The following is a 17,239-nucleotide window of genomic DNA, read 5'->3' on the forward strand; positions in this document are numbered from 1 at the left end:
AGGTAGACTCGACTGACTAGACGGCAGAGACTGGCAACTGTCTGGATGTGGGACCCAAAGGAATCGGAGTCACATGATGAAAATGAAATGATAACATTGAAACTTCCATTTTGGTTTGACTTCCCAAGTACCGCAATAGGTAAAATAAGAAGGGAACCAGGTTTGGACTCGATGCTAAGGAAAGAAATTCATTTGATTGTGCACATACTAAATTTGAAGTTCCTAGGAGCCAACCAGTTGAAGATCTCCAGCAAGCAATTAGAAATATAAGCCTGGAGTTTGGAAGGAGACGCATGTGACAGCTGCAGAGATGGAACTGAAGAAAACATTCTGGGAAACCATGCCCAGCTGGACAAGAAGAAACCCAGGGCAACACCAGTCTTCAAAGAGTGCCCAGAAATGGAGGAGCCGCTGAAGGGAACAAAGACAAATCAGGTGCCTGGAGCCATGGAAACTGAAAGCTGGTGAGTGTGTGGCTGGAAGAGAACCAGACATCAGCATCCAATGCTCCAGGGACATCATTGAGGATAAGGATTCCTAAGAGATCACTGGCCTGGCCACTAAAAGGCCACATGTGGCCCTATAATGGCCACTTTCGTTCAGTAGTGATGCTGGCTACTTTCATTCATCCATTCATCCATCTATCCATCCATTCATTCTCTTTCCTCTTTCTTCCCATAATATATTGAGTACTTACAACTACTATGCTGGGCAGTAAGGACACCAATGGTTCCCTGAGTTCTTGAGACTTTGATATAAAATGAACAAGTATATTACAATGTCATGATGCTAATTAAGGAGCTGAAGTATGATTGCAAGTTGAGGAAGGATAGACAGCATATACTAATATTTCTTACCACAGAGCTCTGGGTTTGAGAGGCCAGAAAGACCAAGGCAAGAATGTTTGAGATTGTGGGAGATTTGTGCATCTGTCGGCTGAGGGATGAGGGTGGAGACGCTATCGGCAGAACAGGTTATCTGAATGTCTGCCATGTAGCAGATCCTGTGCTAACCCATGCTATTTAACCTGCAATCCTCAACACAACCCTATGAGCGAAGTATTAGCACACCACTTATCAGAGGGCACAATGAGGCACAGAGAGATAGGCAGCTGGCTCAAGGTCACATGGCTGGCAAAGGTGGAGCCAGGGTTCAAGTCAGGTGGTCTGACTCCAGAACCATAACTTAACCATGACATCATTATGCACCCTCAGGAGGGCACCCATCTTACAGTCCTCGCAGGAGAAAAAGGGAAGCCGGGAGACAGCAGAGCCCAAGCAAAGAGTGCAGCCAAGCTCACTGCTGAGTGTATCAACGGGTAATAGGAGACACGGCCAGAAGAGAAGGAAGGGCAGGAGAAGGGCCACTGAGAGAAATACATGCAACATTGTGGGCTGTATTCCATACGTAAGTGGAGAGCCATTGTGAAGCAAAGGTATGGCACAAAGTGGTTTGTCTGTGGCCAGGTTTACATAGGCAGGAAAACTAGTTTAAAGACTATTGTATGGGACATATGCGTGTCCTAAAGGATTTGACCTAAGAGAGGCTACAGAATGGAAAAGCGAGAAGGTGCCTGAGTAGTTCAGTTGGTTAAGTGTCTGACTTCAGCTCAGGTCATGATCTCACAGATGGTTTGTGAGTTTGAGATCTGCATCAGGCTCTGCATAGACAGCACAAGCCTGCTTCGGATTCTCTGTCTCCCTCTCTCTCTCTGCCCCTCCTCTGCTCATGCTGTCTCACTCTCTCTCTTTCTCTCTCTCTCTCTCTCTCTCTCTCTCTCTCTCAAAAATAAATAAACATTTAAAAAAAGGAATGGAAAAGCAGGGACAAATACAGATTCCATAAAGAAGACAAAAACATTGAAAAATAAAAACTAAGACATGTATTTTTAGCTCAGAAGCCTATTGTAATAGTACAGGGAAGAGATGACAAGTTTCAAGTGGTAGGAATATAAGGAGTTATTATTTAATTTTTTAAATGTTTTTACATCTTTCAGATTTTCTACAATGCTCACTGTGTAAAAATGTATCACTCTGGCAGTAAAAAAAATAGTAATATTGTGATGAGGACTTGAAAACTATAATAATGATGGTGGAAAGGACAAAATGAAGAAACATCTTAAGCAAGATCAACAGAATTTAGTAACAGCTTGTATTTGAGGGTGAAGAAGAGAAGTCAAGGGGGATGTTAAGTTATACAGCAATACGATTTCACAAGATCCAGAATATGAGAAGAGGAATAAACTCTGGGTAATGGGAAAGAATGAGGTCACATTTATGCATGTTAAGTGTGAAACGACTAAGGACAAGAGTATCAGTTAAATATATCCAGGTGCTGGGAGTGCAGAAGAAAGGTCTTATTATTATTTGGGAGAAATGGGCCTTAAGAGTGGTTAACATAATCAGACTTGATGACATCATACTAGATCTAAAGACAAGTAAGCGTTGGTCATCTAAGGGTGAGAAAAGTAAAGAAGGAAATCGCAAATCACCATTAGGACATCACCACAACAATTACTGTAGACAAATCCACGAGTAAATGCCAAAATTCATGAGCAAAAACTTAAGGAGAAGCAAGACATTCACGGAGCCTCAAACTTTCTCCCCCAAATATTTATTAGCTACAAAGGGAAAAATAGTAACTTTAGAGTAAAGGACACTGGCAAATACCACCTTAACCAACTTATCATGGTTAATCTCACCAGTAATAAGACACAGCAACATCCTATACCCTGAAATGATGCACTGAAAGGAACACAGCATCATTTCTGTGGAATTCTTGCCACAAAGAGATAACTTCAATCTAATCATCAGCTAAACCCAAACTGAAGGATGTTCTACGAAATAACTGACCAAAATGGCCAAGTCATTAGAGACCAGGAAAGACTGAAGAACTGTCACAGCGTGGCAGAGATGAAGGAGAGGTGACAACTAAATGCAATGTGTGATTCACCAAAAATAAAAGGCCACTAGTGGAAAATTTGATGAAAGCTGAAAAAAGCCTGTAGTTTAGCTACTAGCATTGTTCCAAAGGTAATGGTACCATGGTTGTGTAAGATGTTCCATTATGGGAAGGGCATCTGGGAACTCCCTACCTTTATGAAAATTGTATTAAGTCCACATTAATTTCAAAATAAAAACTTTTAAACATGAGTACGGTAGCCTAGAACAAGGTTAAATTGAACCTCTATCTCACACTAACATTTACTAATATGACATCCATTAGAATACTTTTTAAAATGAAAACGTAGGGCACCTGGGTAGCTCAGTGGGCTAAGCTTCCAACTCTTGATATTGGCTCAGGTCATGATCTCACAGTTTGTGAGTTTGAGCCCTGCATCGGGCTCTGCACTGACAGCACGGAGCCTGCTTGGGACTCTCTCTCTCCTTCTCTCTCTCTGCCCCTCCCCTGCTTGCATGTGTTCTTTCTCTCTCTCTCAGAATAAATAAATGTAAAAAAATTTTTTAATAAAATGAAAACATAAAAATACTAGAAGAAAATGAGGAAACTGGCTTTATAATTAACCCAAGAGGCATGAAAATCAAGCCATGAATGAAAAGCCTGATACATTTGATCATTTCAGGTTTTTTTTTAATCTGTATGGCAAAAAAACACAGTAAACAATGTCACTAGATAAAGGACAATCTGGGAAAAATACTGTCAATAAATATCGTGAAGAGCTAGTATCTCTAAAAGGAAAAAGTCCAAAAAAATAAAAAAATAAAAGGAAAAAGTCCTACAAGTCAGTAAAAAAAGACCCCAATCTGGTAGGAAAATGGTCAAAAGCTATGAATAAAAGAAACAAATGCATTTTAATTATATGAAAAGATGAAAATTAAAACAATAGATACATGCTTTCGTCTTCATAAGAGTTGGCAAATAGCAAAAAGTTACGCGAAACATTGTCTTGTTGAGGGTATAGGAAGACAGCCACTCTCATATGTTACTGGTAAGTGTGTAACTTGGTACCACATCTATCAAGAGGAATTTTGCAACAGCTCTTTAGACTTTAATACCTGTACCTCTTTATCCAGCTTGTACCTTTCTACTACTTCTGGGAATTTGTCCCACAAAGATTCTCCGACATGGATAGAAAAGTTATACCTAAGGATATTCACTGCAAAACTGCATCTAAGAACAAAGGATTGGTCACAACCTAAATGCCCATCAATAAAAGACTGGCTAAATAAATTAGGGCACGGTTGTATAAAGGAATACTATGAAGTCAGTAAAAAGAACATAGTAGTTCTAGATGTATGATATGACCTATTGTTAACTGCACTGAGCAAGGAACAGAACTAGAAGCACAGTAAGTTACCTTCTGGACAAATGATAATGTATATCCTAACATGCACCGATATCTGAGATGATACTCAAAAATAAAAACAAGGGGTGCCTGGGTGACTCGGGCGGTTAAGCGTCCAACTTCGGCTCAAGTCACGATCTCACGGTTCATGGGTTTGAGCTCCACGTCGAGCTCTGTGCCGACAGCTCAGAGCCTGGAGCCTGCTTCGGATTCTGTGTCTCCCCCTGCCCCTCCCCTGCTTGTACTCTCTGTGTGCGCGTCTCTCTCTCAAAAAGAAATAAACATTAAAAAAAAAAACTTTTAAACAATTAACAGTAACAAAAACTAGTAAACGGTTTGCTGTGGGGGAATTTGAGAGAGAGTATGTTTTCGAGCTCTTTAAGAATGAATTTCAAAAGTTTAATATAGCAGGGAGAGGCGCAGATATAAGAAGCCAGTGAATTAGAGAAACAAAGAAATCAATAACACCACATCAAGGGAAATAAAAATCGCCAGAAGAGCTGGGTGACCGGAAATCGTGGTTAGAGATTCCCTAACTGTGGGGTGAAGTGTGGATTTATTCCTGAAAGGTTCATTCTGATGGAGACTTGGGAACATCTCTTACACAGCAGCTCCGGAGTCAGACAGTATCTAGGGTGAAGTATGGGGGTCAAGGTGTGTGACAGCTGAGAAAGAAGGGCACTCATTTCTTATACATACATATCTGCTGTACAAATTAACTTACTTCTATCCAAAGGACAACATACCTGAATAGTATTTATGTTAATGCTTAAAGGAAACATCTTGGCCTTCTTTTACCAACATGGACACAAGATGTTAAAAGAATGCTTATTTAAGACAGCAGAAAGATTCATGGTTGCCAGGGGTTAGGGAGGGATGAAAAGATAGAGCACAGAGGATTTGTAGGGCAGTACAACTATTCTGCGTGATCCTACGATGCTTCATACATGCCATTACCCCTTCGGCAAAATTCACGGAACACACACAATGCCAAGACTGAACTCCAATGTAAACTATGGACTTTTGATGATAATGATGTGTCCGTGTAGATTCATCAATTATAACAAGTGCACCACTCTGATGACGACAGGGGACACTTGTTCATGTGTCATGAGGGAGGGGTCTATGAGAAATATTTGTACCTTCTGCTCAATTTTGCTAAGAACCTAAAACTGCACTGAAAGTAAAGCCTATTTAAAAGTAGGTGGGGTGGCTCAGTCCGCTGAGCGTCTGAGTCTTGATTTTGGCTCCAGTCATGATCTCAGGGTTCCTAAGCTTGAGCCCCACCTCGGGCACTGTACTAACAATGCAGAGCCTGCTTGGACTTCTCTCTCTCCTCCTCTCTCTAACCCTCCCCCACACAAGATCGTATGCTCTCTCTCTCTCAAAATAAATAAACAAACTTAAAAAAACAAAGTAGTGGGATGAGGCGCTTGGGTGGCTCAGTCAGTTAAGTGTCTGACTTCGGCTCAGGTCATGATCTCGCGGTTTGTGGGTTCAAGACCCCCATTGGGTTCTGTGCTGACAGCTTGGAGCCTAAAGCCTGCTTCAGATTCTGTGTCCCCCTCTCTCTTTTTGCCTCTCCTCCACTCGCACTCTGTCTCTATCTCAAAAAAAAATAAGCAAACATTAAAAAAAATTTTTTTAAGTGGAGTGGATGGCTATCCCTCAACACATACATTACTGATGCTTGAGGGTCTCATAAAGAAAAAAATCAATCAGTTAATTCTTGGGATCTATATTACATCTTTCTTCTAAGAATTTAAAGGTTTTAAATGTCATTCCTTCATTTATCTTCACAACATTTACACACCTATAGTGGAACATAAATAGTGTAAAATTTGGGGGAAAGAGGCAATATTGGGAATATGAGGCCAAGTTTCAAGGTAAACCACTTGCAGAAATAGGTCTGCAATTCAACTTTCCTTATTAATTATCCTGACTTCTTCAATGTATTAAGGCCATTTTGAAGGCAAACAACTAAAATTGCCATCCATTGTCTGCTCTTACATACGTGTGTGCATGTGTGTGTGTGTGTGTGTGTGTGTGTACATCCATGCATAGACAGACACACCTATAATCATACATAAACACACATACACACTCATACATTTATACTTCAGGCAAAGAATCACCTCTGTTGATGCTCTTAGAACAAATTTAGGCATAATCATCTGTGTATAATAATAATTTAAAAACAGTGCAGGGGCGCCTGGGTGGCTCAGTCAATTAAGCATCTTTGGCTCAGGTCATGATCTCACAGTTCTTGAGTTTGAGCCCTGGATCAGGCTCTATCTCTCTGTCAGCACAGAGCCCATTTCAGAACCTCTGTCCACCTCTCACACTGCCCCTCCCCCGCCTGCGCTCTGTCCCTCAAAATGAATAAATAAACTTAAAAAATAAAAACAAAACCAGTGCAAGTGACCCTGAGACTGTTAGAAATAAAGAAACTCACATATGTCATTGTAATTCAGAATTTTTAGTATGAGATGAGAAAGAACAGACTTAAAAAAAAAAAACAATTAGAAGTCAAATACACTTGTCACTGCATCCACTAAAAGGATTTAATTTAAAACTCAAACATCAGCATATTGGAAGGGGAAATGAGAAGCTAATAACATGCATTGACGTTTACATAAAATTAGTATGTAAAGTGAGAGATATGAACCTAATGATGAATATGAAGTAACGGTTTGCATTTTAACAGACTAAGCAAAAATGTAATTGACAAAGAGGCCAATCTAAATGAATTTCCAGCTACTTCAACACTAAGTGCAGCTGCATGCTGGCAGTATTATAAATGAGAAAAAAAAAGTCTGTTTAAACTGGATTTTTAAAAAATGCAGCCAATATGTGAACTTACACACTGTACCGAAGTTACCATTCATTCAATCAGAAAAAGGAATTTTTTCCCAAAAAGTAAATTTTTAACATCAGAATAGTCAATCTGCAGTTGCTTTATATCGATTGAAGAGAAGAGTATTTGGAGGTAAGTGAAAATACTAAAGTGTTGCTGGGAGCTCTATCTGTCATTCCTGGAATTAAGTCAAGGTTAAAAACATTTGTTTTCAAGAAAAATCTAATACTATAAAATTTCATTTGAAAGCCACTAAGAATACCCCACTTGGTATCTCATTTGTGGCAGTTATGAGCTCAAGCTCGGGCACCAGCTATCCCGGGTTCAAATCCTAACTCTACCATTTCTTGCTGTGTGACCTTGAGCAAGGTCTTAGTAGAAGGATGGTAACAGTGCCTAGCTCCTGGGATCACTGTGAAAATTAAATGTATTCATATACGCAAGACAGACGCTCCAGAACTGTGAGCGGTCATTACTCTCAGGATAGCAGTCTCTTAGGGAGGGCATTCTTGTGTTAAAAAAATGGACAAAGAAGATGGTGGCGAGCATCCCATGATCTTCCTGGTCCTTGTACGTAAAGAACTGTTGGTTCCCATCTCTCACACCTTCTCCTCGGTGGATGGGAATCACGGGAATATCTGTGGCCACTTCTCAGAAAAGATCAATTCTGGGAGGGAAACTGACTGAAATACACCTCCCCCACCCCACAGCTGCTGCACAAGGGACTCTAGACCCAGTGAGGAGCCAAGCCCGGCTGTCTTAAAATGTGTTTCGAGGTGTTGGCATATTTTCTCTGTATCACCATCAGTCCTCAAAGGGGTGGTTTGATGACTGATCATGCACCTGACTTTGCATTTCACCTTTATCCAGATCCTTCAGAATAGCCCCCCAAATGTTTTATTTAACCCCGTATTTTCCAAGGTCAGGAAAAGGACAGGGCACAAAAATCAAAGCCGATGCAGAAAGATTTCATGTTCATTCTTCCCCTTTAATTTACTGAAAGTGCCAGCTTCTGAATAGAAGGAAGAAGGCCAAGTCTACAGGCATCTTGGCAGGGTGACGAGTCACTGAAAAGAGATGTGAATTCCCACATAATAAACACACCAAACCCAGGCTCTCCACACCCTCTCAAGTCCAGTCATACTGCGACTGGACTGGCACCCCTGCCAGCAGATCAAGGGAAGGAAAACGGGAGGAAGACACAAGACGCCCTCAGCCTTAAAACACATACAAACTCTGGTTCCAGAGGAGGGCAAGAGGGCTCGCCTGTGTGCCATTAAGGGGACAGGGGCGCCAAACCCCCAGCTACCTGCACAAGAGAGGGAGGGTATTATGTGCATGGCATTCCTCCAGGATCCAGTAAGACAGCGGGCCCAGGCAGACATATCTGGAGTGGAGACGAGCTCAGGGTGAAGTCAAGCACTTCCAAACCTCTAAATTTCCTTTCCCGTCTTCCTCTGTGCTGAGGGCTACTTCATCACGACCCTGACAACTCAGACTTAGGAATTCCCACTCTCCAGAGATGAGTCAGCCTCGTTTACACCTCAGCATGAATGTAACCCGTTATTTCTCTCCAAGTCATTTTACTTGGTTTGTGATTTCTTTTTTTTTTTTAATGTTTATTTATTTTTGAGAGAGAGAGAGAGACAGAGCATGAGCAGAAAAGGAGCAGAAAGAGAGGGAGACACAGGATCCAAAGCAGGGTCCAGGCTCTGAGCTGTCAGCACAGAGCCCGACACAGTGCTTGAACTCACAAATGGGGAGATCATGACCTGAGCCAAAGCCGGAAGCTTAACCAACTGAACCACCCAGGGGCTTCTTTGCTTGTGATTTCTAAGGTGATTACAGGCTTTCTGTGCTGCTCCTGTGGCGTTGGGAATGAAGCAAGTGTACCTATTCTGCTTGCACAAGACACCACACCTCATCCAGGGACTAGAACGGTCTCATTTCCACATGAAATGTCTAAAACAGATAATTACTGTTAACCTAAATTCAACTTTAAGAAACAATAAACTGAACAGATTCATTCCTTTATATTCTCAGGTACCCCAGAAAGAATCCTTTAAACTCAAAAGGAAGCACCATATGAGAAAGAGATGCCAGAAAACCTAATTTTTAGTGCAGTATCAACACTACCTTACCATGTGACCATAGACATGTCACTCGAATTTTCTAGGCCTCAGTCTCCAGTGACAGAATTAATGGGCTTGCTACCTACATAAGGTTCCCTTCTACTCAAAACTTTCACGATCCATTAGGTATTTTCAGTTCAAGTAATTTCAGACAGCAAAAGTTCATTTGCATCTAGAAATGAATACGAACGATGTGATTAAAGATATAAAAACAGGCTTTTAAAATTAATGTAGCATGGGTATGAGAAAAGAAACAGAGAACGCGGGAGAATTAAGACACCTTTTCCCTCAGTCCATCATTATAAGAAGCCTGACCTAATAACATTAGCGGGTTTTTTTTCTTCCTTTTTCCACTACAGTACAGCAAAGTGAACTCCCAGATCTGTGAACCATAAGGGTCGGAGCTGAATGAGGCTGATGTGTCTTAGCGATCAAGTGCAGGTGCCTAGAACAATGCGGAAACCTGAGAAAGCATCCTCTAGGGTCCCTTGGGAGTTCGCGCTCACCTTCCACCAGTTGGTCCAGGCTGGAAATCTTCTTGAGCCCATCAATGGTGTAGATCGTTCTCACTCCCTGGGGCAAATTCACGTTATCCGACAGAGTTCGGGTCAAGTCAGCCAGCAGGGCCTCAAAGGATCGGAAGCGGTCTGGAGAGATGGCATACACAATCCCTTTGAAGTATCGATCTCCGTTTCGATAGAAACGAACTTTCTTGGCCTTCTTCTCAGAGCTGAGGGTCTGCAGCGTGCGGGTTCGGTAGAAGCTGCAGTGGGCGCTGTGCGTTGGGCTCGGCAGCCCATTCACCCGCGACCCTCTGCTGTATCTCTGCGCCTTGTCCCGCTCGTCAAAGTGCTCCAGCTCCATATCTCTGCCGAAGGACATGATGGAGTTAAAGTGGAACCTAGGAGGCACAGAAGGAAAAAAAAAAAAAAAAACAGAGACACATACTGATGTTATTTTAAGACCATGATTTGAAAGGCTCAGCTCCAGAGCAGCTGGTGGAAATATCGCTGCAGTTGATGATATATTTAATATGAGTTATCAAGTTGGAAGAGAAGGAAGACAACGAAGAAGTAGAAGAGGCAGCCTCTGCGGAAACAGCTTATTAATCAACCCCAGGTTCATTAGAAACAGCTCCTATGTATTGACCACCTATTGGGTTCTGGACAGCTGTTATTTCCAAGTCACAACAAACCCTTCCAAGGACTATTATCCCTATTTACAGATGAATAAAATGAGGCACAGAAAAATGTCTTCAGGTCCTACAGTTGGGAAATGCTTGAACCGAGACCTCCCACCCACATTTGCTGGGCTACAAAGCCCAAACCTCCCTACCATGTGCTCGCTCTGGTGGGAGAGGGAAGATAAGCTTTCATATTACACAGGGCTAAAGATAGTAGTGGTGGTGGGCCAGGAAACAAAAGAGGCGGTCAGCATTTAACAGTCACAGTATAAACTTCTCATGCAGCTTTGCACTCCCCCTGGCCAGATGGAGAGCAAACTGAATCAATCCCTGGGTTCTAACAACTGAAGATTTTCCAACACATTCATATATTAGATAGCAGCGTTTTCTAAAAGTGATTTCACCATAACTCCTTTACTGACATTTAGTGCTTCAGATAAGTTGGGTTAAAAAAAAAAAGAAGAAGAAAAAGGAGGAGGAGGAAGAGAAGAAGAGGAAAAAGAAGAACAAGAAGGGAGAAAAGTTACTTCTTGGGAGGGCTCTGCCTCTCCTTCCACTTTGTCTTTGCCGCTGAGAGAACAGGAGCTTAGAGATGCTGAGCAAGTACATTCCTCAAGGTGACACAGCTAGTCCAGGACACAGTCTGGATCAACATCTTTAAGCCTCACTTCCTCAACTACACATAGGGAAGCTAATCATACCTACCTTAAGTATTAATACCTGAAGCACTTGGGAGAGTGTCTAGCATGAGATAAGTATTAATGTTGTTTATTAATAAAATCTGCTTTTCTCTTAACTCTGTCACAGAAACAACTAGCAGGAAAAGAATCTCCCCCTTTTCTGGTAAGGAAAAGCTCCTTATGGGTCTGCCTGATTTTCCCCTTATGACCTTCTGAAAGGTATATGCTTGTACCCTCACGGTCCCCATTTTACTTTTTTTTTTAATTTTTTTAATGTTTATTTATTTTTGAGACACAGAAAGACAGCACGAGCAGGGGAGGGGCAGAAAGAGAGGGAGACACAGAATCTGAAGCAGCTCCAGGCTCTGAGCTATCAGCACAGAGCCCAACACAGGGGACAAACCCATGAACCGCTAGATCATGACCTGAGCCAAAGTCGGACCCTTAACCTACTGAGCCACCCAGGTGCCCCTAGTTCCCGTATTACTTTCTATGGAGCCCTGTCATCAGCAAGCTGCCTGTGGGATCAATTCATCCTTGCTAAGAGGTTAGCTGATAAAGGCCTGTGGCCTAACCTTGCAGGGGATCCGTATTTTAACAGAATGATCTAGAAAGCATTCAGAAGAAAGTTTTGATGACAAAATTTCAGGCATGATGAAACACAATATAAGGGAAAGGGAAAATCTGGGGCAAGAACCTTAGGAGTGCTCCCCAAATCCCACCAAATAGACAAGGTTGCCTTTCTGAAGGTCAATCCAGCCTCCCTGACCTTTCCTCGACCCTCAGTAAACTAACCTCTGGTCTATTCAGAGTGGCTAAAAATTCATGTTTAAAAGCACTGCTAGGGATTGTGCACTCCTGAAATGAAGTGGAAAAAGCTAATGTTTATTGAATGTCTATGATGTGGCTGACACTATTATTCAGCAATCAATTATTGTGTAATCTGCTAAAAATTCCCTTCTAAACCTCACAATAATCCATTGAGGTCAGTAATATTATTACGATTGAAGGTGAGGACAGGATATATATATCCAGGGTCCTGGAGTTATCATAATTGAGGGAGTTGGGATTTGAACCTGGGTTTACTCTGACTGACTCGGAAGCTGGCACTCCCTCCTTTCTACCCCATGTGATAGGTCTTCGAGGCCAGACTCCCTGAGATCCTCCCTAGATCCATTCATCCATGTAAAGTAGGGTTTTTTTTAAATAGCCCTGTGACCTTGGGGAGGTCACTCTGCGGAAGGCCCCATCTCCAGACAGAGTGGGTAGTGGTCACCTGGCCTCTATTATCTTCACTTGCTCAGGATTCCATTGCTGACCCCAATGGGGGCCAGGGTGTGATTCAAACCTGGACTGATGAGCAGTTCAGTATATTTTTTCCTACAAATATGAAAAAAACTACCTCAGGCCTCTTAATAACTCATAATAGTCTAAATTTGTATCTTCCAGAAAAAGTTATAGCATACGTAGGTAGATACGAATCAGTTTCGTTGATTTCGAAGTTGGATAACTTTGAAACAGTGATCACTTGATATCTAGTTCTTCAGGCAACTATTAACTGAGTAACAGAACCAATACTTTGTCCATGGTATCACAACTGCTCCTACTGTTTGGTCTCTTCTCAAAAGGAGCTCTTTTGTCTTCCAAAAAGGGGTGTTTGTATGGGGGGAGGGGACAATGGGGTACCATGCTAACTCACTAAGCTCTTCAAACTTCATATATTACAGAGGCCAATTTGGCTTTTGAAGTTTGTTTTATTCGTTTCTTTCTTTATTTTTCAATTTTTTTTAAGTTAGAGCAAGAGAGAGAGTGGGGGAGGGGCAGAAAGAGGAGCGAGAATCACAAGTGGGCTCCATGCTGTCAGCACGGAGCCCAATGTGGGGCTCAAACTCACAAACCGTGAGATCATGACCTGAGCCGAAGTTGGACACAACCAAATGAGCCACCCAGCTGCCCCTATTTTTAAAGGCAGTAATCAATCTTCCAACCCTAGAGGTTTCCTCACAAATCTATACAAACCAAAAGACAACAAGCAGGACCATAGCGAAGGATGACACAATTGTGTCACCAGTGTGCTGATGTAGTCTGAAGGGGCTTTAATCTAGTGATTCACAATTTGCAAAAGCCAAATAATTTGGCAACTGATGGAAGTCCCTAGAGGAATCAGAAATAGAAAAAATTAAAATGGAAAAAAAAAGTTAATTTTATTTGTCTGTTTCCTCAAACTTGATCATACATTCAACCAGGACAAGTACCACATCTTTGACTTCCTTTCACTGAGCCTGCCCAAAAGTCAGCAATGATGTTGGCGACAAAGAAAAACCACACTCGGAGTGAAATCATTTTCAAGGCTACAGCTACCACTAACTGGATGGCAAAAACCACACTACACACTAATGTTCCAGTAATCATATGCAGCATCAAAAGAGGTGTTCCTTCTCCTGTCTTGGCTGTCTCAGCTCTTCAACTGGCTCAGTCATATATTTGAACCAAGGGGTCCTGAAGAAGAGTCACTGGGCTTCCACAGGTCCTTGCTTTCTGCACAGGAAGACTTCCAAAGCACAGAGACACAGGTTCACAGACCGTAGGTGGCTAGAGGCCTGGGTACACATGTGTCACGGTACCAAGAAGGGAAACCACACCGCCCTGGCCACAGAGATCATAGACACTTGGGAGGGGAAAGACGGGGCCCGGCTCTTCTCAGAGATATTCTATAAACACTGCCATCCCAAGAAATCAGCACCCTCAATTGTCTTCTGTGGGATTTCTCACCATTTTGAGGAAACTCTGTGTTCCTCCTCTAGAGGAGGATATGAGTTCCCGTTTCAGAGATTTCCACAAACACACACACCCCCACCCCCAAGATATAATTTGGCATAAAGATGACCACATCTAAATAGATGCTGGAGCTGTAAGTCCCAAGGCATATTTTGCCAGTGGGATTAGGATGCAGGTGGATGGGCAGGTATGAAATAAGAGGCACACACATACCTTCAGAGTACACGCATCATGCTGGACACAGATCACACAGGATGTGTGCCAATCTTTTATAATGTTCCTGCAGATAACCCCTCTGGAAATCCCTTCTCAATGGCCTTCATGTGACATTTCACACCTAAAAGACTGTCCTACTTTCCTTTCCAGTGGAAAGGTGATATATTTAGGAACATTCATAAAGCGTATTCACGAAACACCCTGCAGTGTGGCCGCTGAACGCGTGTGCACCATAATCTGGACACACACTCACAGGTGTGGAGAGGGAGCCGGTTTGAATGAAACCTTTCATTTGCTCCATCTCTTACAAGCATTTCCTGGCTAAATCCAGCAGTGATTCCGCGCAAACCTGGTTTTCAAAAGCAGCCTCTTTTGTGGGGCAATGCAGGGCTGTGCGTGCGCTCCCGCTAGGAGGAAAATGCCATTTCCTCTCCGCATGCTTTTAGCACTGCAGGTACTAATTTCTACAGGAGGCAGGCTCGCTGTCCCCGAAGGAACTTGAGACCCTGTAAATGTACTCGCAACACCCACACTGCAGCCACCCACCACGCACAGATCGCCCCATCTTCACGCACACAACCCTCCCGGGCACACGGGAAAGCACACACACAATAAGAGGCCTGGCCAGGCCACTCCTTCTAGGCGCAGACTTGGTCTTCGCTCGGCGGCCAGTTCTGACAATGACAAACACCTCGCCCAGCTCCTCCGCCCTGGCTCTCCATCTCCACTAACAACGTGGCGAAAAGCCTGGCGGGGGTGGCGGGGGAGAGCTCGCCCTACTCCCCATTTTAAGCCCGGTGGCACCAGACAAAAGAGGCAGGTGCCAGCAGCCCCGGAGCCGCCCCTACAAACCGTCCCCGGCCGGGGCCAGTCTGGCCAGGGCAGGGCAGCGCCTTTCGAGGAACTGCGGGCGGGGTGGCGGCAGCGGGCCGAGGGGGGCGCCCGCCCTGCCCTCCGCGCCCCGGGCTACCTCGGCGCCCCGCGGCTGCGGGAAGAGCAGGCGCCGCGAGCCCCCGGCGGGGCTCCCCGCCAACCCTGCCCGCGGCTCCCTTCCCCAGCAAAGGCAAACCACGCACCGGTCCGCGGAGAGACGCCGCCGGGGGTCTTTGTGGCCGCGCTCGGGGCCGCCTCCTGGTGCTGTCCTCACCCGGCTGGGCGCGGCCGGGGCTGCGGGGCTGCGGGGCGGCGGCGGGGCCGGGACTGGGCTGCAGCAGCTGCTGGAGCGCGGGCGTCTCGGCTGCAGCCGCTAGCGCAGGGATGTGCCTCGGCCGGTTCTCATTGAAATGCGGCGCTTCGCACAGCCTCGCTCCAGCCTCTCTCCGGAGGAGGGCGGCGGCGGCGGGCGCGCTCCCTTTTCTTGTGGCTCACTGGCTCACACGCCCTCCCCGCTCCGTCCTTCCCCTCCTCCGCGTGCGCGCTCCGGCGCCCCCGCCCTTCTTGGCCGGGCGCACCCACCACGGCTGCGCCCGGGGTCCGCCCCCTCCCCGCGCCCTCTATGACCGCAGCGACCTCGGTGCAGCTGGCTTGAACAAACCCCCAGACCTCCCCCATTCCTCGGGAGTGGTTGTCTGGAGATAGGGGAAGATCGGATGGGGGCCTGGGGGCAGAGGAAGAGAACGTGGAAGGGGCCAGGTCCGAGCCAGGAAAAGTGCGAGATGGAGAGGTGAGGGGTGGAGAGGTGAGAGGCGGCGCAGCGGTGAGGCCCCCTCCCTCAGGGGAGACAAGGGAAACAGTTACTTCCTCCTCCCCCACCCCCGCACACACAGCCCCCCACACATACTTCATGATTTAACACTTGCCAGGATTATGGGAGCCAACGTGATCCACTCTCATCCCTCTTGTCCGAGAGGCATCCATGCACTTCCTCCAGGGAGGACCTACCCCCTACTCTCCCAGTCTACACACTGTAGTAGACCCTTTATTGGGAAGGACCAGATCTGTTCACAGACCCCACCAGTCATCTCCATTTGACCCCAGGACTTGAGTCACCCTTAAAATAGTGAACTCTGCTTAGAGCCGAAGATGTCACACTGGGCGCTTGATAACTTAAGGGCCAGGTTTCACTACTGGAGATCTGGGGGTTGCCAAAGCTAGCGGTCAGCACTGGAAAGCCCCATTAGCTCACCACAAGCCTTCCCTCCCGGGCAGGAATGTTCTCAGAACCCAGGCTGTTCACAGCTTCCTCCAGTGTTTGCACAAAAACCCAGGGAGTGGGAACAGGTTGCTGACTTGTGAAACCTTAGCCGGCTTCACTGGGCAGCCTAAATTTTGGTCCAGTTAATCTCCTTCAGTCAAGTTTCTTGGGACATGTATCTGTCCCACATATGCACACATGTGTATTTTTCTCTCTTCAGCATGAAACTTTCCGTGGAAAATCAAAATTTTATTTTTCTCTTGCCCAGTGAGCCCAGTTACAGATTTGACTTCTTATTAATAAGAGCTAATCTGAAATATTTTCAAAGTATTATGTAAATACTAAATAATTACCATTTGTTATAAAATGCCACTCAAATGAGATACATGTTGCATATTCAACAAGTTGCTGCAATATTTATTTTTGAACTGTTTAATAGCCCAGGGATGTGGGTACATGAACTCAACAAATTAACTAAATGCAAAGTACTGAGACTTTCCCTTCAAATTCTAATGCAAAATGAAGGCCCAAGGGGTAAGTGCAGAGAAAGTGAGCCAAGTGTATTTTCTTGAGAACAGAAATCAGAACTTCTATTTATCTTTTAAGCGACAAATACGATGCAATGTCTGCCAAAATGCTAAACCAAGAAATAAATTCCATTTCCTAACCCCTATGGATATTCTATCAGGGTCATTTCTCCAGCACTTTAAGTAATTCAACCAAAACTTAGCATTTTCCTAGCTGGCCTACCTGGAACATGCAGATAACGTGTTTAAAACAACAATAAAACACCTTTGAGTTTGATTCTCTCAGTTGCAAACTGCTCTCACTAGAAGTAGTTGGGCATCATTTAGTCTTTCGGAAAACCCAGGGCACTGATAATAGATGGGCACGCTCAGTAGCCAGAGGCTACTACACTGTGGTCATATTCAGTCAGAACAGCAGGCTGGCAC

The 17,239-nt window shown here is 44.5% G+C and overlaps 1 protein-coding gene across 3 annotated transcripts in view; it reads right to left on the reverse strand.

Annotated features, from left to right (window-relative positions):
* DCLK1 (doublecortin like kinase 1) overlaps window positions 1–15,500 on the reverse strand; it is a 352,049-nt gene extending 336,549 nt beyond the window's left edge. For all 3 annotated transcript variants that reach the window (XM_047860719.1, XM_047860734.1, XM_047860727.1), the window contains exons 1-2: window positions 15,229–15,500; window positions 9,802–10,196 (exon numbers count right to left, since the gene is read on the reverse strand). In XM_047860719.1, the coding sequence (XP_047716675.1) occupies window positions 9,802–10,177 (376 nt within the window). In that variant the 5' untranslated portion in view covers window positions 10,178–10,196; window positions 15,229–15,500. The remainder of the gene's footprint in view (window positions 1–9,801; window positions 10,197–15,228) is intronic.
* Window positions 15,501–17,239: the final 1,739 nt, after the last annotated feature.

This window comes from Prionailurus viverrinus, chromosome A1 (assembly GCF_022837055.1).
Source record: "Prionailurus viverrinus isolate Anna chromosome A1, UM_Priviv_1.0, whole genome shotgun sequence".
In the NCBI taxonomy this organism is placed as follows: domain Eukaryota; kingdom Metazoa; phylum Chordata; class Mammalia; order Carnivora; family Felidae; genus Prionailurus; species Prionailurus viverrinus.